The sequence below is a fragment of the Teleopsis dalmanni genome, chromosome 2 (assembly GCF_002237135.1).
Source record: "Teleopsis dalmanni isolate 2A chromosome 2, ASM223713v2, whole genome shotgun sequence".
Lineage (NCBI taxonomy): Eukaryota > Metazoa > Arthropoda > Insecta > Diptera > Diopsidae > Teleopsis > Teleopsis dalmanni.
In genome coordinates this window covers 204831953-204858067 of record NC_051847.1, presented here as the reverse complement: position 1 = coordinate 204858067, position 26115 = coordinate 204831953, and the positions used below count along the sequence as shown (strand labels likewise).

The 26115-nt window shown below is 26.4% G+C and overlaps 2 protein-coding genes across 2 annotated transcripts; one reads left to right on the top strand and one right to left on the bottom strand.

Moving 5' to 3' along the window:
* Positions 1–320: 320 nt before the first annotated feature.
* Positions 321–2854, top strand: LOC119683766 (26S proteasome non-ATPase regulatory subunit 13-like). Its single transcript, XM_038097625.1, has 7 exons — positions 321–544; positions 611–724; positions 802–937; positions 1001–1303; positions 1367–1458; positions 1634–1898; positions 2644–2854. Exons 1-7 carry the CDS (start codon positions 435–437, stop codon positions 2770–2772), a joined length of 1149 nt encoding a protein of 382 aa, XP_037953553.1. The 5' UTR covers positions 321–434; the 3' UTR covers positions 2773–2854.
* Positions 2855–3108: 254 nt separating this feature from the next.
* LOC119679329 (glutathione-specific gamma-glutamylcyclotransferase 1-like) lies at positions 3109–25488 on the bottom strand. Its single transcript, XM_038091617.1, has 5 exons — positions 25361–25488; positions 6868–7585; positions 5830–5865; positions 4610–4688; positions 3109–4473 (listed from the first exon to the last, which is right to left on the bottom strand). Exons 2-5 carry the CDS (start codon positions 7135–7137, stop codon positions 4037–4039), a joined length of 822 nt encoding a protein of 273 aa, XP_037947545.1. The 5' UTR covers positions 7138–7585; positions 25361–25488; the 3' UTR covers positions 3109–4036.
* Positions 25489–26115: the final 627 nt, after the last annotated feature.

Sequence of the window (26115 nt, the reverse complement as noted above, 5' to 3'; positions counted from 1 at the left end):
AATATTTACATAAGTACAGTGCAAAAAATCCTTAGAAAATTTAAATTTATTTTATTTCAATTTATTCGAACTAACACATGCCATAAAAAAGATATCTTATGTATTTTCCTTTAACTAAATATATATGTAGCAATATGTGCTATGTTTCGTTAGTTTTTAGGGTAAACTTAATATAAAATTTTGTAAATTTATATATCCACTGAGATATAAAATTTAATATTAATGTTATGTAAATGTTATATTAATATTGATATTAGAAAATTTACGAACAAACCATTCGCACTTTAAATTATTTCGAACATATCTGTCATCATATTCGAATATATTTGACGTTTGCGTCGGCGATTTGTGATTTGCAAAAATTTGGTTTGGTTGGTTCATCTCCATAAAGTAGAAAATTTCTTTTAAAAAGTATTAAATAATTTCGTCAAATAATGTCTTCAGGCACTGCAAACGTAACTGCTTACCTAGCAGCACAAAAGAAAACGGCAAATAAGGATTTGGCAGCAGAATGGACTACAATAGAAGAATTGTACAATGAGAAGTACGAGAATATCAAGAAGCATATTAAATTTATTAATATTAATATATATATGTTATTCAAATTTAGATTGTGGAATGAGTTGACTATTAAATTAAATGGGTTTGTACATAATCCAACGCTACAGGATGAAGACACGTTAATGCAATTGTACACTAATTTCATATCAACCTTCGAAACAAAGTAAGTATTAGAGTTGGCTTGGCGCTACATAAACGAGGTTATGTTTTCTATGACTGTTTTGAAAATTATTTTTGCAGAATAAATCCTTATGGTTTGGTACGCATTCTCGAGGTATTTGTTGATCATATTTCAGATAAGACTCAGGCAGTAGAATTTCTTGAAAAGTTAAAGGAGAAAGTGAAAATTTGCGATGAAGCTGTGCTTTATATACAGGTTTGAGTGATAGTAATCTTCTCTCAGTAACAATATAATAATATAAAAATGTTAATTTTGCAGGTTATGCAAGGCAATATTTACCTTACCAATTTGAACGATTTAACTGCCACCAAGAAAATAATTGAAGAACTGCGTGATATACTTGAAGAAGCTGGTAATGTCACACCTGTGCATGGCAAATACTTTATGCTCGCATCGCAGTATTATCGTCGCGTTGGCAAACACAGTGATTATTACCGTTGTGGACTGCAATTCTTAGGTTGTTCTATGAATGACTACCCAAAAGATCAATGGCCACAACAAGCATTTTTCCTTGGTTTAGCGGCACTATTGGGCGATGGCATTTATAATATTGGCGAATTGGTAAAATATTTTATTTTACTAATTGCTTTCATAAATTTTCTTATAAATCATACTTTATTTTAGCTAGCACATCCCATATTAACTTCATTGAAGGGTACTGAAAATGAATGGTTAGTTGAATTATTGAATGCATTTAATTCCGGCGACATAAAAAAGTAAATATGAAATAATATCAATACACAATGTTAGATGAAAAGTCTTGTCTCTTTACTTAAAGAAGATTAATAAATAGTGATTATACATAAAATATTTTAACTATTTGACTCAATACTTTCTATCTAACATGCATATGTTTTAATCTCGTTAAACTTATATTGAAATATTTTTTAGATTTAATGACATGAAAAAAATTTGGTCTAAAATTCCGGATTTAGCTGCTCAAGAAATTAAATTGCGTCAAAAAATCTCCCTGCTTTGCCTAATGGAAATGACTTTCAAACGCAAAGCTACTGAGCGTTCAATCAAGTTTGAAGATATTGCTGCAGAAACAAATTTACAGCTGAGCGATATTGAATTGCTTATTATGAAAGCATTAGCACAAAATTTAGTGCGTGGCGAAATTGATCAGGTTGCCGGTGTAGTTAATATGTCTTGGGTGAGTATAGTAATTATTTATATTTACTATAATTATTGATAGCTTTGTATTTTTATTTTCTTATTCAACCCTGATGCCATACCATTGATACCTTTGCAAGACTGTATCTGTTGTTAAGGATGTCAACTTTCCAAATTTTGAAAAAGTTTTTTGTAGATATCATTAATCTACATATTATTAGCGATTTATAGTAAACAGTTCTCACATATATAATATTAGTAATATATAGATAGATAGGTTGGAGTGCTATGCCAGTCTCATAGAATGCCTTCCTATTACACAGTGTCCCGTCAGCACAGATACCGTGGTGCTGAGCAGGTTTTGTCTTAGTTGAAGTAGCTGACTAGTTCTTTTCTTGTCTAAATTAGACCAAGTCAACCTAGAAATCTGACATTGAGGTTCGTCAGCCCAGTATTGCTTGGCTATGCTCAGGTATTTTTGTTTAATGGGCAGTTTAATTGTAGCAAGTGGAACGCCTATATCTGAGAAGTTAATGTTAGGGGGAAGAACGCCTGCCTTGGCGAGGTCGTCTGGTTCTGTATAGTTAAAAGAGATGTACGTTTATGATAGCGGTTTTTTCGGAGCTGTTTTGTTGTTGTTACTAACTTTAAAACTGCTTTGCTACTTTAAATCTGATTTTGTTAGGTCTTTATTTTCAAGTTCTATATAATGTTTTTGAACTAAATTTTAATTTCAATAAAGATATATTGTATTAAAATTTTTTATTATATTTGTTTTTTATCAGGTTCAACCTCGTGTACTGGATCGCAAGCAAATCGTTTCAATGGCAAAAACAGTTGACGATTGGATGGCATCCATCACTTCAATGGAGAAACTCATGGAAAGTCGTGCTGCTGAAATTCTCACCACATAGTTCACTAAGTTTTAAGTTTATTTTTTTTTACAATGTTTCGCTACAACTGTTTCATCAAATTAATAAAAATACAAATATTTATGTAAACATATTTTACAAATAATCTTTAATAATCCATGTGAATTCCAAATATTGTATAAAGAAACAAGAATAGTTTGGTTTTATATGTTTGTTTATTGGTTGTGATTCATTTGGAGTATTTATGTATAATTTTGTTAGCATTTTTTGAACGAATATCAAATTCTATAAAATAGTCTTATATATTCTAATTGTTACTTATCGAATAATAGTATCACTTTCAATTTATTAGTACTCTTAGAATAATTTAAGTTATAATTTTCATAAAAATAGTTTCATTGTTTTTCTGACTAATTCGAAACATACAATTCTAAATCTAAAGAGATATTAAACTAAAATTTGGTATGAATATTTTCGTAAGAAATAGATGACAATAACTTATAGGTATATATATTTAGTAGAGACTGCAAAAGGCGCTGAGTGGTTAGTACGAACTGCGTTTCTTAAAAATATTTAAACAACGCAGTTTGCAATTAGTTATGTTAAAAGGACATTGATTGAACTGAAGATAGTTGTCTTATATTTTTATAAAAGTCCTTGGAAAATTATCATTAAGCTATATAACTCAAACTGCGTTAATTGTTTGTTAATATTTAAGCAATGAGGGTTTTGTTCAGCGAATCCGTTTGTAAATTTCGTGGATACTTGAAGTTAGATCAGAATTCGTTTGAAAAACAGCCAATATTGCAGAATTCCAATTTTCTCAAATATTGTTATTCAGTAAAACGTCTTATGGTTAGTTGGCTATGATTATTATGTCGACTCAAATGATGATAGAGGTTCGATACTTTAAGGAGAATTGTTGCATATATTTAACGTATGGTACATATGGACTTCTATTCTTAAAAAAATATAAAATTGTGCGTTCGGTTATTAGCTACCTGGTTCAGGATACAATCCATCATAGGTCTTATAAAAGTAAAACGTGAATCCAATGGCATTGTTTATACTTCCAATAAGATTTAAGCTCAATAATTCTAGACGTAAATTATTATTCCACGTTAATTGCAAAGAATTCACAACAATTCTTTGCAATTAACTATAATTGCCGCCTCAATGATAATACGAACTATGGTTTTTTATATATTTAAAACAACTTAAAGACTTCAGCTGCTCCTAATATGATGGAAATTCTGATGGACAACTGAAGTGATACCGAAGAGGTCTACATAGTGTGATCATTTCATTAAATATTTAAGCAACGAAGTTTACGTTCAACTATGCGTGATGTGAATTCGAATGATGGTGGACGTCTGATATTCTCATGTGAGTCTCTGCGTATACGCTCTGGATTTGCGCCCATTACTGACCAAAGTGGTATTTGTCGTTTTTGCAATTCTTCTAAAACTAAATATTCTAACTCAAATAAATTTCCATCTTCAGCATCCGGAATTTCTTCTCGCATGAATATTGCGAGACGTATTAAATATTCCACATTGTGTCCAGTTGAACCAGAGCATTCCACAATTTGTGTTGCTATATTTTGTGGTGTATCTTCGCCTAGCCAATGCACATTAGTTGGAGTTGCGATGTACATTAACACTTCAATTGCCTCACCACTGAATGGAGTGTCATAAGAAGCAACACGGGGATAGAACTTTGTTTCAATAGTAGCGTAACCACCTGAAAGAAAATATAATTGTGGTTATTATGGAATTTATAATATTTATACAGTTATTGATTATTTTATTTATATATAAATCAATTATATACAAATATAATATAATAATTTCTTTATATATATTTTAGTATTATTTACCTAGGGTGCACTCCCTTTGTTTTAAATATTCCAAAGCAGTATTGCCAGAAATTTTGTATGCGCATCCCCAAGTAATACCCTGAAAATTAAATTAGATAAATTATTTAGATATTTCTAAATTGATATAATAAAATGGTATAAATAGCACAGTTTCTTTTTATTATTATATAGTTGATCACAATTTCTTTTATGATAATCTAATAAATATTCCTTTTCTTTGTATAATACTTCTAGGTTCGGTTGTCGTTGTTTGGAACAAACAAGAAGAGTGAGAAGAGTGTTGTTTATGATTTGTGGTGAAGTAAGTGAGCGAGTGTATCTTAGTTGATACTAGCCTGGGTGAAGAAATCTGAGCACTTCAATGAATCGGAGCTAAAGTCTAGGTCAGGTTATTTTAATCTGTCTGATTTTAAGCCACGTATAGACCTATTAAATTCTGTAGTGGGCATAATTTTTTATGAGGTAAGGAGTGGCCAAAGCTATATTCTTAAAACGAGGCCATCAAACATTTTTCAAAGATTTTTTGAAAGCGTGTTTTCAGACCTTAGTGAGATTTAAATCTAGCTTCTGTATGCCATAGTTCTAGTACATACCAATCACACCAAAACTATATTCCTAAGACGGAGCCATTAAACATTTACGAATATTTTTAAAAGCATGTTTTAAGAACTTGGTGATATTTGAATTCAGCTTCTGTGTGCCATAGTTCTAGTACATACCAATCATACCGACAATCGATCATAATATTGGTACTGACAACATGATACTTTCAGGTTTCTTTAATTTTGTCGTTAGGAGATTTAAAAGCCGTTTTCATTGTGAATTCACGGACATAGTCCCTTAGATAGTGGTCACTGCTATATTCCTACAATGAGGCTATCATCTATTTTTTTAGGATTTTGTTATTGATTTCGTAGTTCGAAGATTTATAAGCCGTTTAAATTATGAATTCATGGATATAGCTCATTAGCTAACTAATTATTTATTGATCGGCGCTAAAAATTGACATGAAAACTATCAATGATACTGTCAATTAAATCCACATTACCTAAATTACAAGTTTGCGATATTTTCAGCAAATAATTTTTATAGTTTTGAGACCATTCCGAGAGAATGAATAGTAGGGAGAAATATTAAAAAATTTCGATCATGATTTTTGTAGAAATTGTCTATATGTATATTTATGTACGACATGAATAGTGTATAAATATATTACTTACTTCTTTGTCCTCAATGAGTGTAGCGACACGTCCGGGCTGTAAGCAAAAAAAAACAATAATATATAAATTAATAAAATAAATAATAATAACATATTGTTTGTATACGTAAGTATGTAAATATTTATAATATATAAAGAATAATGGAATTAATAAAACAAAATTTTTTGTTTTCTTTCTTATTGCGGCCTTGACTTAAAAAGAATGACAGATATCTTCGCATTACTTTCGCTTCATGTAAAAAGGTCGTCTTTGTTGGCTCACGTTTATTTTGCAAAACAATAAAAATTTTATTCAATTTTTTGATGTACACATAAATTAATATATTATATAAAATAAATATATTAACGCAATTACTTAGACAACAATTTTTAAAAAATGTTCACCAAAAATTTAATTACATATAAAGCAAAGGATTTACATACCATTATTTCATATGTAAGAGTAATACTTATGCAAGGCCTATGCGGTTTTATAGTTATGAAGGCCCCAATAATATATATTGAATAAAATTGTTTATTTATTAATTGCTTTATTATTTCATTATAATTAATAAAAATAGATTTACAACCGTAGACACGTTTAAGTTTATATGTTAATAATAGTATTAATTATAGAATTTCAGAATGCAGACATATATTACACGTAAAGAAATGTCTTAATTACGTATGGAATAGGTTATTGCATTAATTTGAAATAAATTTAATTTGTAAATTATTGTTAATTGATTTAAGTTGCTAGTAATATTAACAAATCACGTCGTTAGTAATAAATTAATAATTTATCATGACATTGCAATAAATATGATAATAACAATTTATTTACTTGTGGATATCTAAACAACATTATACAATGTATTACATTAAGTTTTATTTAATTCTAAATAAAACTATATAATTTTGTAAGATATAGGATAAATAATTATATTACGAATATATAATTAATTAAAATATTATTAAATTTAATAACAATAAATCAATTAATAATAATACATAATTTAGCTGAAAGTTATATTAAATATTACACATTCAAAATACTAACCTTTTCTTCAGTACCGCGGTGTGTTGTATTCCCTTGCCAAAATCTCCTTGAATATCCGCGTATATATCCAGTTATACATTTGCTGAAGTCAAAGCCTGGAAACCAACAAAGAGATCCATACCCAAACACCCAAGCCACAGTCGTATCATCATTAGCATTAAGTTGATTTGATTGTATTGCTGCATCTTCGTCTGGATCTACGAAATTACCATTCCTAAAGAGTTCTATGAAATGATCGGGCAATTGGAAGTTGTGATTATTGTGCGCCATTTTTCACAGTGTACTTGTATCCTTTTTTAATTTAATAATTTAACAAAACGTTAATTTAAAATACTGCAATTGTTGTGCATATGAACTAAAAATTTTGACAAAACTATTGTTAGCTTTCCAATAATTTTGGATGTATATTCTTAGGTGATATATTGCAGATGGTTAGATGTTTACTACGTTTATGCTTGTAGTACCACGTCTGTGCGGGTTTTCGCAAATGCACGTCCTGATGAATATTTTGAGAATATCGCAATTGTTGTACTTGTGTTTTGCAAGACATCGATATTTTATTAGAATTTTAAAACAATTTCAAAATCGTTAAAAATGTTTTTCTCAAGCATTAAAACATATTGCATTTTGGGTGGTGTCTTCATATATTATCGTCCATTAGAATTGTTTTGTCAATATCTTCCCTACTTTGAAGTTATTGTTAGTGCCATTGAATCAACTAGAAAATATATATATGAAAAAAAATGTATTTTGATGTAGATAATAATATTTAGATTTTGACATAAAAAAGTGAATACTTAGATCTTAATAATATATATATATATATAAATGTAAAATTATGTAACGTGAATGTGTAAATCCCCTACATCATACATAATATAATGCAGAAACTTTACACAAATACCCAATATGCTAACATTCCGTAAAAGCACATTAGGCCCATAAGTGTATACATAATGATACTGGCCTCCGTATGCAGATAATATAACGATATCTACACATAGAAGAAGCACCCTCATATCCACACCCAAAAGTTGCATGATTGCATTTTTTATCTATACATCACTCCCAAAATAACCGATGGAATAAATCTATACATAGTTATAATAAAATGTAGTTATAATAAAATGTAAAATATGTTAGATTGGTCCAAAGTTGTTAGATTTGTCCAAAAGTTTTTATCATGTGAAAAAACTATACAACACCAAACTGGTGTTAGAATCCGTCATCCGTCCACTATAGTTTCCACTGACGCGTTTCGTCTGGGAACTACCCAGACTCATCAGAGTGGCATGAAAACAAAGTATATATCTTGTGCTCGTCATATGTACACGTCTTATATGTTAACATAAAGTTAACTGGTTATAGAGTAAAATATACATATAAAATATAAATAAATTATGGAAATAGATTATAAACACGACAAGTAAATAAATAAAGACATTGAAAAAACTAACCATTAAATTTATCAATTAAATAACAATTAAAATGAAATGAAATCATTGAAACATAGTTGAAAAACTAACCATTAAAATAAACCAAATTGTAATTTATATCTCATACAAATTCTTATGAAGAATCAAATATCTGTATCTTGAATATGCATATCACACTTAAAACATGTTACTCAAAAACAAAATAAATAAAATACATTTTTATATATATGTACTTAACAACTTACAAAATAAACATGCTCAAACTTGCACATGTTACTCAAAACAGAAATACATTTTTAAGTGCAAGATATTGAGCAAATTCATTAATAAATAACTAATATAAGTTATCCTATTAGAATGCTTATATATTCCTAACAAATTAAAGTGCATATAAAATAGACTGTAAAATTTAATACATATTGTATAATTGATCACATATTATTAAATAAATAGACTGTAAAATTTAATACATATTGTATAATTGATCACATATTATTAAAATAAAGTAAAATCACATATTATTAAAATAAAAATAAAATGAAAAATTAAATACATATTGATCACATATTATTGAAATAAAATAAAACGAAAATAAGAAATAAAAGCTACTATGCCTACATCTCGCATCTTAGCCTGTGGTATTAGTATACACACAGACTATTATACCTTAAGACGTCAAACATTATAAATTCCAGAACCACAGACATTGCCATCTTTTTTTATATCTTTTTATGGGAACCACCATTACTCAGATAAGACTACAATATAAGTATATTCCAAAATTAATAAGTTTCGCATATTATTAAAAACAATTATACCTTAAGATGTCAACATTATAAATTTTAGAACCACAGACATTGCCATCTTTTTTTATATATCTTTTTATGGGATCCACCATTACTCAGATAAGATCACAATATAAGTTTATTCCAAAATCGATAAGTCTCACATATTATTATTAAATTTATTCATGGTGTGATTCCTAAATTAATTCCTATAATAACATATATATTACGAACATTGTGTTCTAAATACCCTATACATTTTGCACTATAGCAAAAGTGTCAAAAAAACCCAGATGTTGTGATGGCTCCACATCACCCCTTCTTAAATTACCCTAATATGAATACCTATTTTTAATGCAGTGATCTTGCCTTATATTTCGAACTACTTATATTATATCTTAAAAATATCTTAAAATAGACGGCACATATCTATTGATGAATAAACAAACCATACCACATCTGCCAATAAATTTATTGACAAATTTGATCAGATGTGTTCATCCTCAATACAATAATAAGCGGGCTCCACCACTATCCTAGGCCTTAGTATATATAAAGCTTTTACTGCCCCGTTAATACAAACATTTCCATCTAATGTTCAATAACAGGTACTCTACCTACCTCACCATAATCTAACAAAAACATCAAATGTAAAATTATGTAACGTGAATGTGTAAATCCCCTACATCATACATAATATAATGCAGAAACTTTACACAAATACCCAATATGCTAACATTCCGTAAAAGCACATTAGGCCCATAAGTGTATACATAATGATACTGGCCTCCGTATGCAGATAATATAACGATATCTGGACTCTCAGGAAGATATGCTGATTTAAGGTCCGTCATCAACTAAAAGACAAATAAATGATATGATTTTTTAGCCTAGTTAAAGCCTAGTGTGGGGTAGTGACAAACCCCCCAGCCATTATAGAGTAAAAGTGCGTAATAGCACTAACTCAAGAAGAGAAGAAGAAGAAGAAGAATAAATTTATTCAAAATTTTGTTATCTGTTTCATGGTTATGTTGATTTAACAGTACGATTTAAATAATATGGATGTAATATATTGATTGTAGGGAATGTGAAACGCGTGTTTAGTTCAGTAATTGAAATGTATAACTTTATAGCGAAAATTGTATATAAATACATAAGAGGTATTTCTGAGGGAGCTTGTTATAAGAGTACAAGTATGACTGCATAATATATCAAGGGTAGGGTATTGCACCTTCCTGTATATAGTTCCTATATATAGTAGATTGATAAAAAATTGTAGAAGTTTAAAAAGAAAATTGTATATAAATATATACGAGACGGAAATGCAACTACATTTATGTAATAAGATTCATTCAAAAGTGTTGAACTTTGTAGAGTGAACTGTATATAAATACATACTAGATTTTTACTAGGAATTTTGTTTTAGCAGAACGAGTATGATTCCATTATATTTCAATGGAAAGAAATTGAAAGTTTTTAATGATACTAATATATAATTACATATGAGCCATTTAGTACAACAGATAGGGACCATATCGGAATCTGAGAAAATGGTTCTTTTAAGATAGAAACTGTCAAACATCAATAAAAAATTTTTTTAACATATTGTTTTATATATAATATATATTATACTGTTTATTATTTTAGATGTGTTTAGTTCAGTATTTTTAAAAGAATAATTTCTGTACCTCTAGAATACAACTAATATAACAAATATGCATTATCTTATGACAGTACGAACTAGGTTTTTGGGGATTTTTGTTTTATTAAAGCATAATAATAAAAGATGACGTCTTATTAATATTTTTAAAATTCCGATTTTAAGACATAAATAAAATTCCAAATTTATTTTGAATTGTCACTTCATTGTTTTGTTCTGAAAACATCATGATTTTGAATATTATAATATATATAATATATATGATTTGAAAATTCCTTTGTTTAAATGGAAGAAAATTTTCGGATAAAATTCGCATATTATTTTTTTATTTGTTTATATATTTGACCTATTTTTTAATAACAACGTAAATAAAATTATATAAATAGATCTAATAAGAAATAGTGAACAAGTTTTGGAATATAATTTTTTCTTTTAAAGATATATAAAAATTTCTTTTTAGTATTTTATATTGTTTATAATTTATTTATCCATTTATATTTTTTTTTGCTTTATTTAATAAACGATATAAAAATATTTTTCGAAAAACTTTTAATTACAGTTCATAATATATTATATGAAATTGAAATAACAATATAATATTAAAAGAACTCGGCCATTACCGATTAACAGCAATTGCTTGGAGAACTCTTCAGCAGATGTATCGTTTACCAATGCAACTCTCATGTTTGTTACCAGCTGAAGTTTCTTCACATAGCGCCAAAGATTTGATGATTTAAGGCAAGCATTTATTTCGTCGGCAGCAGTCGATTTTGGAATGACTGGGAGTGTTTGGCGAAAATCGCCAGACAGTAAAATCATTGCGCCTCCAAAACATCTCGAGTCATTGCGAAGATCTTTCAATATTTTGTCAAGTGCTTCTAATGCGCGTTTGTGCGCCATTGTGCATTCGTCCCAGATGATGATTTTAGATGCTACTAAAACTTTAGTCATTGCAGAATGCTTCGCAATATTACATATCGGTTGCTCGGTAGTTTGAAGGTTTAACGGCAATTTTAACGCTGAATGAGCCGTACGGCATCCTTCTAACAATGTAGCCGCTATTCCAGAAGAAGCAACTGCTACCGCAATGTCGGAATATCGCGCGAACAGTGGCCAAAATTATTGACATGAGGAATGTTTTACCAGTTCCACCGGGGGCGTCCAGGAAAAAAGCCACCATTTTCTCTATCAATCGCTTTCATTAATGTTAAACTTCCTTCTGTTGCGGATTCAATAGAGGTACATTAGTTTGAACTGATTGGTCTAATTCATGTCGATCATATTCACGTTCACGTTCCAATTCTCCATTAAATGCGTTATTTATTCCACGATCAGGAGCTGGCATTCCTAATCTGACTAACAAACTACCGCAGGTATGGTAACATATGTCTTCGATCAAGAGCAAAGCCTGATTATGCATTTTATCATTCTCCTCAAGATCGGGATTTCTAGAACTGACACGAATTCTATGTAAAATGTCTTCTGACATGTTATCCTTATATTTGTTCCACAGGTCACGTGGATTCGATGGTATATTGACAACAATATTTATTTATTATATTTGAATTTATCATATTTGAAATTTCAAATATTTCAAATATTTGAAAAAAAAATTTAAAAAGAAATCAATATCACTCAAACTGTCGAATTGTCAACAGTTTGAAACAGCACTTACAAATTTATTATTTTTGCTAAAATTAGTGGATTTTTCCAATATTTTATAATGTATTCTGCTATTCGAAGCGGAGACGATTCCAACAAATCAAAGATAATTAAAATCGGTTCAGCCGTTCTTGAGTTATGAGTGGTGTAACTAACAACACTTTCTTTTATGTATATAGATTAATAGTATATTATAATAAATATAATTATTAATATACCATATAAATAAACAGTGTAGTTTAGATGAATTAAAATTTCTAAATATTAAAGCCTATTATCTTCAACTTTTGCCGTTGATTATTAAAAGCGGGTTAATAGAAGTTGGACTTTTACCTTTGAATGAATGACTAACAATTGTTATTATTTGTTTTTAAAGGGTGGTTTAGTCTCTTATATTGGCTGTCGATTCTTCTTATTGACTGGAAAAAGTAATAATAAAAAAAACGCAATAACAAATCATATACTAGGTCGCTCTATGATTCTGATACGTAAATTCCAACTGAAAGTTGAATGTGAAAACTTTTTATATAATAATAGCAATAATAAAAGTAGACTAGTGTAGTTAATTAATTAATGTACTTAATTGATGTTCTTGACATGGAAGTCTTATCGTCTGTTAATCATGAAAAACTATTGAATTATTTGGAATTCATTCAGGGTGTAACCCACCCATATTTTGATAGGAATTTACTACAAATTTGATTACATTGAAATAAAAAAAATTCTTAAGTGACATTAAAAGATCTATATAAATAAAAAATGAGAGTATTGCTTAGAATAAATTTAAATTAATAAATTAATAAATAAAACTTGATTCATGCGCAAAATTTTGAATTGCGCTTTTGCTAATGAAAGCAGCGGCGCATGGGGAGAGCCATTTTGAGGTGTGAAAAATATTAGTACAGCTGCTGAAATAGGCAGAAGAGCCTCTAAACAAATTAATTATTTAAGTGAGATTGACGCCAAAAAAAACTTTACCCGTGTGTGCAATTATGCAAATAGTTTTGCACAATATTTTGACTAGCCTTGATACTGAACTTTTATTCGGAAATTTCGAATAGGTTCAAGGTGTTCAGATACCGAAAAATTTTGCAAAATTTTTTTTTGCTTTGATATCTTCCACAGAAGTTGTAAAAGTGCCAACTATAATTCATTTCAACGATTATTGTTCTATAAAATATTGCATGACATACAATTCATAAGAAGCATTCTGAAATCTAATAATGTATGAGTTGATATGCTTGTGTGTAAGTATTTGATAATGTAGAAAATTTAATAATTTAGAAAGCAAATTTTATTACTTAATGAAATTAGTTTATATGTGAATATATGAAATTTTTGTGTGTGTAAAAGTAGCCGGTACCTCTATTTTCCAGTTCTTTAGGGTATAGACATAGACAGAATGTAAACAAAAATATTTGCTATCGCTTTTGTAGATTATTTTGTCGGCGAGAATTAATCTGCAAAATAACAATTTGTATACTTAAAGCAACAGAAATTGAAAATGCCCCAAATTGAGATTGATTACTACTGAAAAGTACATGAGATATTAGTTCTCAAGAAAAGTGTTGCTACATTGTCTTATGTAGAAAAACAATTGTTTACTCTGAAGGTTTATTTAAAAATTTATTTAAAACAAAGAATAAAGTAAGGGGAAGTTTTAGTAAATTTTTTTATGTAAAAAAAATAAAAAATAAAAAACATACTTGTATGTAATGTAAGAGAGAAAAATATATATAAATATATAATATATATTATATTTATATTATATTATATATAAATATATATATATAAATATATATAACATAAAAGGAAGCTTTATTATTACAGTGTAAGCTTTGTCACACAAACGCTATTACAAACGTACACCTTTTAACTGGTAAATACTAACTGGTAGATACTATTCTTTAATTGTCAGTTTTCATACAAAGTACGTTGTCTTAACTGGACAGAATTGCTGGTTCCATTGATGTCTGCTTAAGAAAGCTTTCACTGCATATTAAATAACTAAATACAAGTACCGGAAAGTACAATTTCGAAACAGTTTGGTTTACACATTTTTTTAAAACTTGCGTCAATATTAATACAATTAATAGACAAATTCGTCTATGAGCAATAGACAAAAGACTGACCTCTGTATTCAAAAGTTTTGGTGTTGTTCACAAAAACACATTAGAACCGTATCGTATGCACAGAATCTACATATATAAATGGTAAGAAACGCATCAAATTAACCACTTTTAAGTACTTTAAAGATCTCTAGTATTATATGTGAACTATGTATGTCTATTAAGTCAAGTAATAAGGTACTTAATAAGGTGGTTAATATCACCAACTCTTTGTCGATAAAAAAGTATTTAGATGTGCAAATATCTGTAACTACCTACATGAACCGTAGCATAATCACTACTTGCAGTAGTGTATATCGACTGACTGTACGTCACTTTAATATATAGTCTTCACACATTAACAATAAATCAGACGGTCACGCTCTTATGTCATGCGCGATCCAAATTATCACCTACATTGTGAGTAGAGTATATATTGTAGATATTCTTGTAGTTTTTTTTATTATAAATATTAAATTGTTTGCTCGTTTTAGTTAAATAGTTTAATAGTGGCGTGTGCAATTGTACTCTATAGGGAATGTTCACTAATTGAATTACTTCTATATTAATTCATTAATTCTTTATAAATCGTATGAAACTATTGTATATTTGTTGAAAGGAGGATTATATGATAAGAATAGAATTATTTTTGTATATAGAAAAAATGATGTAAAATTGATGAACTCGGGTCAAACAGAGAAATTGCATTGTCATCTTGAATGAACTTATCACTATTGGTGATCCATATTTGTAATTGAGGAATTACCACTTTTATTTAAAATAATATTTGAAATGATAACGTATATAGTTTTTCATGTTTTCTATTTAATTTACTAATTAATAATATTTAAATTATCATATAACATCATATATATCATATATGATGTTATTTGATAAGACTATATTTGTTTCAACATGGATTAAACAATTATTACCTATCAAAAATGTTTATATTTTAATGTTGGTTGTGTATTAAAATAAGTGATGTAGAGATATTAATTTTTTGTTGGTGATTCATCACCTTGACTCTATTTTACCTGTGGACATTTTTAAGTCACACTAAGAATAACTGAATACGGAGCTTTTATGAAATAATGAATCTAATGCTTTTGTATCTGCCTGTGTTTATCAGATTTTATTTTTATTGTTTTTAGATTGTTGAGTATTAGGTTATTGTGACTTTCAATTATGTTGAACAGTTTCAGTGCACGATCTTTTATGTATTTTTCGACTGAATCGAATCTCAGAACTCTATGGATATCCGCTCCTCTTATGTAGTAGTATTCAATCTATATATTTTAAAACAATTTACTTAAATTTTTTTATTATAACTTTATTCAAGACACGTTGGGCAATTTTTGTTTTAAATATGTTTAAAAATTGAAAATATCAGTTTCATGAAGAATTTATTTATTAATGAAAAACCCTAACCTTTGCACTTATTTTCTAAATTAAACGATATCGCAAATTTTTACGTAAAAATAAATTTATTTCAAATTTAATATGCAGAGGTGGGGAATTTTTCAATAAATGCCTCAGAGGAAGGCATTCAACATTAAAGTTGTCACCTTCTCATTAGTGGAAAAGTAGTAGGTTGCAAAGGAGTAGGAAAACGATAAATTAAAGGTTGTCATTATAATTAAAGCAATACATTTAAAGTAAGTTAGGTTCACTTAAGCTTTATGAAGTAAACTGGTTGTTATAGTAAAATTATCTTCCAAAAATTTTTTAAAATTTCAAAGGAGACCCTTCAGTTTTTTTTTAAAGGAAATATTGACTATTTTATTTAAAAGATATTTACAATGCGAACTAAAAAACATTAAATATATATCATAAGATCGCATAAGCCCATACATTATATTTACAAACATCAAATGCAATCTAAAGGTTGCTGGTTTCGTAGCCCTGATTTTTATCTCTAACTATATGTAAATATTCCTATAAATTTTTTCATGTGAGTACTTCTATATCTTAATAGGTTTCAAGTATTTAAAATGACTTTTAAAGAATTAAAACAAATTATTAAATTAATTTAGCAAAAATAGATTTAAATTTAGCTATTTTAAATTTGAAAAAATATTTTTGTAAACAACATTAACTGATATTAAATCGGAAGCAAAGTGTTATAGATAAGTGAATGAGGTCATTTAACTGTTATTTTTTTTCAGTACTAAGTCTAATAGATACTACTGTCTGTTCTATAAGTACTATCAACAATCTTAAATAAAAAAGAAAAATAAAAGCAATTTGGTGACAATGTGAGAAAGTGCGTAATATACAGTGATTATATATATCAGCAAAGTTTATTTATTCAAAATCAGTTACTGACTGTTACGTTTCTGATATTTATTGAGTTATCTCTAGCGTATATTTTTATTTGTCCGATAAAATAAATTATTTATTTCCATAGATTTAAATAAAAATGAAAATAAACTTTAGAAATATATTAAGTATATCCATATTTATTGGCAGCTAGAGATCAAATGAATTAGTTTTCAAAACACCACTATACTATGATTAATTAATGCTTTAATCTTATCCATGATCTTCTTAGCAAACTTAGAGAAAATTATATTATATATAATGATCAAGTTAATTTATATAGCTTTGGTTTATGCGTTAGTTCTGATTAATAACACAGTAACTGTTAGGTTTGTTACTGACTACGCAATATAAATTGTCAATACTCTTAATTTAAATAACGTTAATTTAACGTTCGCTTTGTATGTAATAAGCGAGTCTATGGTTTAGATTAGAAAGGATTTAATTCCTGACACTACCAGTCCAAAAATTATATACGAACAACTAAGCTAATAGATGTTTTCAAAGACAAATTTTTAACTAATAATTTTTTAAAAAAAAAATTTAATGAATAAATTAACTTTAATTCATATTAAATATTGCAATATAACTCATTGAAAAACTATTAAGTTTTAATAGTAAATAATAAATAAATAATTTGTTTTTATGTAAAACACGCCATTAAAGTTGATAATCGCATAATTATGTTGATTTCTTTGAGATATTTTAGTTATACAAAATTTTAAAATTAGTTACTTAATTACACCACTACCATATTATTTTAATATATAGGTATATATATACTATCTTACAAAGAAACGTATATGTAGATTTATATTTATGTTTCTTCAATACCTGCTCTTCACGCGAACTAATTAACTGTGCTAATTTTTAAATTTATTTTTAATTTTATTATTTTAGTTTTTATTTTTTAAAATACAATGTATATTCACATCTACAACTACTTATATATATTATCTATCAACTACGTCATTACCGGCGCCAATAGAACTCGTATTTTGATTTTATGGATTTATATTTGAATAAAAAATTATACTATAATTAATTACACTACAACTATTATGTTATTTATATATGGTATATATAGACAATCTTACAAAGATGTATATATTATGTATATGTTTCCTTAATACCTGCTCTCCACGTGTACCAATTAACTGTGGTGATTTTTAAATTTATTTTTAAATTTTTTTTCCTTTTAATTTATTAGTTTTTATTTTTTAAAATATGATGTATATTTACATCTACAACTACTTATATATATTATCTATCAACTACGTCATTACTGGTGGCAATAGAACTCGTATTTTAGGGATTTATATTTGAATAAAAAAGAATTTGCATTAATTTTTCTTAAAAGAAAGAAGGAACTTGGGTTGATGTCAATCGCATAATTATACTGATTTTTTTGAGATATTTTTGAGTATCCAAAATCTTAAAAATAGTTACTTAATTACACTACAACTATTATATTATTTTTATGTATATAAACAATCTATGTTCTAGCCAATATATGTTTCCTTAATACCTCCTCTTTACGTGTTCCAATTAACTGTGCTAATTTTTAAATTTATTTCACTTTTAATTTATTTGTTTTTTTTTTAAACACAATGTATATTCACATCTACAACTACTTATATATATTATCTATCAACTACGTCATTACCGATGTCAATAGAACTCGTATTTTAGGGATTTATATTTGAATAAAAAAGAATTTGCATTAATTTTTTTAAAAAAAAAAAGGAACTTGACCGTCACAGGTTTTATGTAAAAAAACACTATTAAAGTTGATATCAATCGCATAATTATACTGATTTTTTGAGATATTTTTTATTATCAAAAATCTAAAAATTGGTTACTTAATTACACTACTACCATTATATTATTTAACATATATAGACATATATATATAATATTATAAAGATGTAGATATTATATATATGTTTCTTTAATACCTGCTCTTTATGCGTACCATTTAACTGTGCTAATTTTTAAATTTATTTTTAAATTTATTTCACTTTTAATTTATTTGTTTTTTTTTAAACTCAATGTATATTCACATCTACAACTACTTATATATATTACCTATCAACTACGTCATTACCGGTGCCAATAGAACTTGTATTTTTATTTTATGGATTTATACTTGAATAAAAAAGAATTTGCATTAATTTGCTGATAAGAATGGAGGAACTTGACCGTCTCAGACTAGAAAAACTTTTTTCTTTATTCAAACGTACAAACTGTACGTGTTTTGTTTTTTTATTTTTGTTTATAATTATCTTTAAGTAATTTTAAAAAAAATACGGGGTGTATAATCATGATAAGAGTCAAAAAAAATAGTCTACACATTTTTATATAAACTTTTATTTGATTTTCTTTATTGTTTACATATACTTCTTATGTATATATTATTATACGTTCAGGCTGTAGTACCGAGTAATAACAATTTATTCATTGTTATTATTTTGTATATTTGTCTAGATTAATTTTATTTTTATTTATATAAAGTTAGCTGATTTTTAAGAGCTTTTAATATATTTTACAACATGTATGTAAGAATATAAATTCTGATTATAAATTGTACTTAATTTTTAATTTAATTGATTAATGAAAATATTAAGATATTTATTATTTTGATATTCTTTAAACTCGTGCTATCTCTTTCTTTCGTTGTTCTTCGTTTTCTCAAATCTATTGCAGACATTATGACGCCTACAAGTGATATGTACTACTTCCTTAGTTTTTTTTAAATAGTAAAGGACATATTTTTATAGGAAATTATAGTTTTAATTATATATTACTAATAAGAAATTAATGTCTGATTTCAAATATTAAATTTATAACCAATTAATAGTTTTGAATAAATATTTTTATGATAACGTATATTATTGTATAATAGTATATATTTAAGATACATGTTTGAAAAAATTCTATTGGTCTGAAAATTGGGCTTAGTAAATAATAAAATCCACTGAATGTAATGTATTTGCATATTTGTAATTATTCTATTTATATTAACATAGAGACCTCTAACTTAGTAATATAATAGAAAACTTGAAGATTATATATAATTGTATACTATATTTATATAATTTTAATATAAAAAATTTTACTTAAATATGCAATTCTGCTTATATACAATTCTGCGGAAAATAAGACACATTTGGATTTCCTGGAAAAAATTTAGATAATATAACTGCTAGACCAATATTTACAATATTTAGGGTTGTAAAAGATAGATAGTTAGGCGGTAAAAGCAAACGAACAACGACTTGGAGACTATGAAATAAAATTTCAGTGTAAAACATTCGGTCACAATAAAGATAAAGCTAAAAACTTCTCTATCTGTGGAGAATGGCCAAGAAATTTTCAAATTACATTAATCATTTGTTTAATTTAAAGAATGAATAGTAATTTTAAAAGCTTCATTATTAGTTCCTAAAATTATATTTTATTATGAAATAATTTAATCCCAAAAGAAACGATGGTAATATTGGCAAAGCTACATGGATGTGGTATTATAGATCTATGATGCGATTTTGAGGCCCGTCTGTATTTTGATCCATGAATTTAACTACTGATATGCCATTTACTGCATTATGAATATAGAATTAATAAAAAATATTTATTTATAATATTTGTGGGAGTGAATTGAATCAGAATTTTAAACAAAATTTTAGGAGTAATGGATAATTTGAAGCAAATCAATAAAAATTCTAGTGATTGACGTTTTATCAAAATGATATAAACCCTGTAATATTTTATTTAATGCTTCAGATTTTCTTTTTTATTGTTTATTTAAATTAAATTTAAATCTAAATTTTAAATAAAAAACTAATACCTACATAGAGGTAGTGAACTATTTCCCCCAGCATTTGTAATACTTATCAAACAGTTTATGATAAAAAAATAAAATAGAAAATATAAATAAAAATAAAAAAAATTTTACTTTGAACTAAAAAGAATTGATGTATTCGAAAAGATTTTAAATGATTATAATTATATACGAAAAACAGTTAGAGATAATTATACACGAAATATTTTACCAGAAAAATACTCATAACATGTTTTCTTTTAGGTGACTCAAAACATTAGTTAATTGCTGAAGGGAATTTTTGACTTCAAATAATGGCTTCAAATAATTAATTACTAATTTCATCAGTTATTTTTCTAGTGAACTTGTGTGTAGATACTCCATGGCAACAACTTTTGGGTGCGTCAATATTGTAATATTTCTCATAATAGGCGTTGATAGATAACGATTGTAATTTCGAAAATAGTTTGAACAGCTGTTGAGGAAGCACTGCCAGTACGTGTCTATATTTGTTTTGTTTAATTTATAGGTTAAATTTCTGATAAAATTTTAATCTGAAATATTTCATACATAAGATTATAGTATAGATTATATATTATATTAGATTATAGATTATTGCACAATTACGAGTAGATACGTAGCGTGCTCTAAATAACTGCTTGAACCAATATTTTTATTTAATTTTTGCTTTCTGTGCGAATTTTATTTTATTTTTATTTTGTTTAGAAATGTGTGTATATAGTAATTTTATTTTGGTTTTTGGCAAACACGTCTGGGACACGTGCCCCAGACATACTCGAACATATTTATCAAAAACATTTAGCCGAAAATGATTTGCTTGGCATACATAATAATGCATAAAATAAATATATATATGTATGTATATTTTCGCATATAATTTGCTGTGAGTGTTAATATTTTTAAATTAATTGTTTTTTTTTTTGAAATTTTTATTGTTTATATACAAGAAGAAAAAGTAAAAATATTGCTCGAATTTACGCAAACCAAATTTTATGTTATGAAATGTGAGCAAAACAAAAACAAAAATTACAAAAAAAAAAAAATTATTATAATTCCCTATAAACATTTTGAAGAAAGTTCTTAGATATTTTTATTAAACTAGATATATTGAAGGTAGAAGAAAAAATTCGATAAAAAAAGCCCACTTAAAGAATTTGCAAAGCCTTGAAATCGTTTAAGAACTTAAAAAATAAATGTTCACCGGGTCTTCCACTTTGTACAAGTAGATCCAAAGTCCAACGTAAGGCGGTGATAAAATGGTTATTTGAAAAAAAATATATTAACTAAAATACATGTTTGCTTAAACATTTATATTATAAAAAAATTTTATTTAAATTTTAAAAGAATGTTTTGTGGTAAAGTTTTAAAAATATATTTTTTAAAAAAAGTTGTACATTAAAGACACAAGAAAAAAACAAGATATAAAAGTAGGAGCATAAAAAGAAATGTATAAACCTGTAGAGTTTTATATCATAAACTTTTACAGGGTCTTTAACTATAAGCGTATAAACCAATCATTTCCAATTTTTAATTTTCCATAAATTATTTAACTCATTCCAAAAATTTTCACAAATATATAAAACCTTAATTATTTAGTATTAAATTAAATAATATTAATATTTTAATATAAATATTAAATAATATTAATATTTTAATAATTTAATATTATTTTAAAAAAGTTTTATTATAAATTACTAGGACATTCAATAATGATCATCATATAGTATTTTAAATAAATACTATTACACAAACTATATATTTCTTAGAAAAAACCCATGGATAATTTAATATAATTTTTTAATATAATATTTTTAAAACATTGTCATATATATTTATTATCATTAAACCGGTTGGGGATCGGAATATCGAACCAATAAACACTATTAAATTTATCAATAGCCTTAATTTGTTTTAATGCGTCTAGTATATAGTAGCCAGGGATAACCAGTACAATAGATCCTATTAGATATATAGATCGAAGACATATTATTTATTTATTAAATAATATAAAAGCTAAATATTATCACCTAGCTTTTATTTGACAAAGTTCAGACTTTAGCCAGAGATAGATCTAATATCCAAATTGCAATCGACCTAATAGATTGTGATGTACATTTATCTCTCCTAATAACCATAAAATAATAATAATAAATATATTGATAACTAAAAGTGAGTATTATACAAATATTACTACATAATATTAATTTTTTAAAAACACTTAATAAAATAATATAATTTATTTCAAAATTTAATTAATTGTCTTAACATATGAACTGGTAAAAAGTGGCAAAACTAGATATAAGTATAATTTGATTCCATTAGATCTCTATTTACTAAAAAAATTTTTAATTTAACAGAATTTCTAAATATTAATTAATTTCAAAGATTAACAAACCAAACAATATTACAGATTTAATGTTATGAAAATAGTTTAGGTTATTTATTCATACACGAGTTCTAAAAGAGGGGTGTGTTTGTATGCCTATGTACTAAATATAATACAAATATATTAGACAAGAATTTATATAACACATATTTTTAACTTATATTAACATAAATAACCGGTCGAAAATAGAATATTTAAATGCCAACAAAAACAGAAATAAATAAATAAAATAAAAAAACTATAATAATGAAGTCAAAACAAATCGAAAGTGTCTGAGTCCATTAAACAAACCGGTAGCCTCAAAACTCTTTTATGAGTTCATTTGCTATTTTAAATAAATTTTCTATTTGAATATTTATCACCTACTTAAAGTGTTTGGCATTTATTTTAATATTTATATTTACAAATTCTTTTATTAAATAAAAAAAATAATAATAATATTTATGTTTTAAAATTTTTCTTAAAATTTGTTTTGCCAACTGATTTATTAATGGAAATATTTATATAGTCAAATGTTTAAAGATAGGTCTTCGAGAAGGTGCAATTTTTAAATGCGCTTCAAAGTATGAAATGTCAAATGGTGCTTTATAAAAGTGGAACAATATATTATATATATATAAATATATATACAGATGTAGGTATATGTATATATATTTTTTTAATTTATCTGCACTAATTGGCCATGCAATCTCTATTTTCTAATTAGTCCTGTTTAATTATCACAGTTGATTTGTTTTGATTTATTACCATATCTAATCTAATTATATATCTAACGAACTAATAGTTTTTTTTATATCAGAAAATAACCTTTTTATGCAATATGTAAGTACTTAACATTATTTTTTATTACTTAACAAAAATTTTAATATATATTAAAAACCAATATTTACAATGATTTTCTGATATGATCGAAAATATTTAATATTATAAATATTTTAATTTTTTTGAAGAGCAAAACCTGTAGTACTTTTAAATTTAAATGCCTAACAATTGAAGCAATAATAACTACGGGTTCTGTAGCCTGGTTCAAAATTGGGTTATTAGCTAAGAAAAGAGCTTAATAATGTCTAATAGAATAAATTCTATCTGATCTTTTTAATATGTTAAAAATTTGGTGTGCTGTTAGCAGCTTGAACTTTACTTCTTTACAAAACATATTTAAGCTAAGTTGAGTATTAATCGCTGTTTTTGTCGTAACCCGCAAGGATCTGCTTGCGTAGTGCCGGGTGTGATGAACGCCACTTGGTCGTCGTACTTGAGTCGACAAACGAGTAGCTCCGGTATGTAGTTTCGGCCGTTCTTAAAGCCAGCATTAACCGCTCTTGTAGTTAGTGTAATTGATATGATTTTAATTTAGTGGGGGGCAATTTATACGACATTTATGATGAACTAATTTGCTTACAAATGTTAATAAGATTTTTTTTATAAATTAAATATTTTAGGTTCACTAAATTATAAAAGACTAAAGTAGATAAAATATTTTAATTTTTTTTAAAGGTGAGTGTAAATTTAAGGTATCAATTTTTTATATGAAACATGTACAAAACCTTATAATTTTTAATAAAAAAAAATTGTCTTATTAAGCGTAGTCATAATTATGTCATAATTATAAAACAATAAAAAAATAATGTATCTCATGTTGTGTATGAAGTTCAAGGATATTTACATGTAAGAGTATTTTGCAATCAAATATTTTTTGGTGTGTCTCTAAAAGATTTTATATATTTATTATTGATTTTTTTTATGTTAATAAATGAGTTTTAGATGAAATCATACAAATATACATATAAAAAATTGTGTAAAATATTTTATATGTATATGTTTTTAATGAGTAAGACCATATCAAATTATATTTTATCAGACATACATTGTATAATAGACTTATGTATGACATGGTGACCTTGAATTTGACACTATCAATGTGCACGCTATATACTAAAGCAAGGTAAAATTAGGTTGTAATCCATTTTTATGGTGGATGCTCTTGAATAAGAGTGCAGTTGATTTGCTAGTAAACAGCATTCCGGAATGTAGACAATCAACTCTACAGAGGAATGTTATGAATGCGATGTACATATATGTATTCTGAATAATGTAAAACACTTCAATCGTCTGTCAATTGTATGACAGAAACACAATAACAAATGTTAACATAAAATAAAAAAATAAACTTAAATATTTTAAAAAAATTAAAAAGTATCTTTGCAAGATATTTACGTACTGTTAACACATAAAATATTTCTTTTTTTAATTAGGTATAAATAAAAAAAAAATAAAAATATTTTATATTTACCTTCTTGATATTTAAAAAAAAATATTTTTGTCTTCATAAATTTTTTCAGAATTTTTATTTATTTTTTTTTTTGAAGTATTCCACTTTCTTTTTTTGTTCCTTGAAAACTTTGTGATTTTTGTTATCAATGTAATTTTCTTAAAATTGTTTTGATGTTTCACATAAATTTGTTTCCGATTTGTCAATATTTTTGTTTACGTTAAAGAATTTGTTTTTTATTTCATTTTTTATTATTTGATTATATATTAAGGCATTTTTGTTACTATTTTATTTATTGAACTTTTTCCCTTTTTGTGACCATGCGAAAACAATAACAGAAACAGAAGAGCGCGAAGATACGCTGCCAAAGACGATTTTTTGCGCACCGCGCAGCACTTTTATAGCCAACAGTGCTTCAACGGCAACTGCGTGTATCTGCGGCTGTCTTATTTTCTATATAATAAAAAATATTCACTATGAAATATGTGCTAAAAAAATGTTGTTTAAGGCAGCTCTCCGTACTGTTGCTCATCTTTTAATTATTCAAAGTTTAATAAATTTGCTTGACAATTTATTAAGATTTTCTTTTTTTTTTTAAATGCTTTTTCCCACTCTGCTGCTCTTCTCCTTTGTACAGATGAATTCAAACTGTTAACACACGTTTTTCGTGATTAAAAAATATATGTTTCTCTAGCTGTACTTAATTTGTGTACATTTTTGGCGAAGTAAACAAGTTGCTGTTTACATGTGGATTATGTTAGCTCACTGTTATTAAC

Coding starts and splice junctions, on each gene's coding strand:
- LOC119683766 (XM_038097625.1), top strand. CDS start 435: ATGTCTTCAGGCACTGCAAACGTAACTGCTTACCTAGCAGCACAAAAG. Junction 545..610: donor GAAGAATTGTACAATGAGAA/GTACGAGAATAT, acceptor ATTCAAATTTAG/ATTGTGGAATGAGTTGACTA. Junction 938..1,000: donor AAGCTGTGCTTTATATACAG/GTTTGAGTGATA, acceptor TTAATTTTGCAG/GTTATGCAAGGCAATATTTA.
- LOC119679329 (XM_038091617.1), bottom strand. CDS start 7,137: ATGGCGCACAATAATCACAACTTCCAATTGCCCGATCATTTCATAGAA. Junction 5,866..6,867: donor ACCGCGGTACTGAAGAAAAG/GTTAGTATTTTG, acceptor TTTTGCTTACAG/CCCGGACGTGTCGCTACACT. Junction 4,474..4,609: donor ACAAAGGGAGTGCACCCTAG/GTAAATAATACT, acceptor ATTTTCTTTCAG/GTGGTTACGCTACTATTGAA.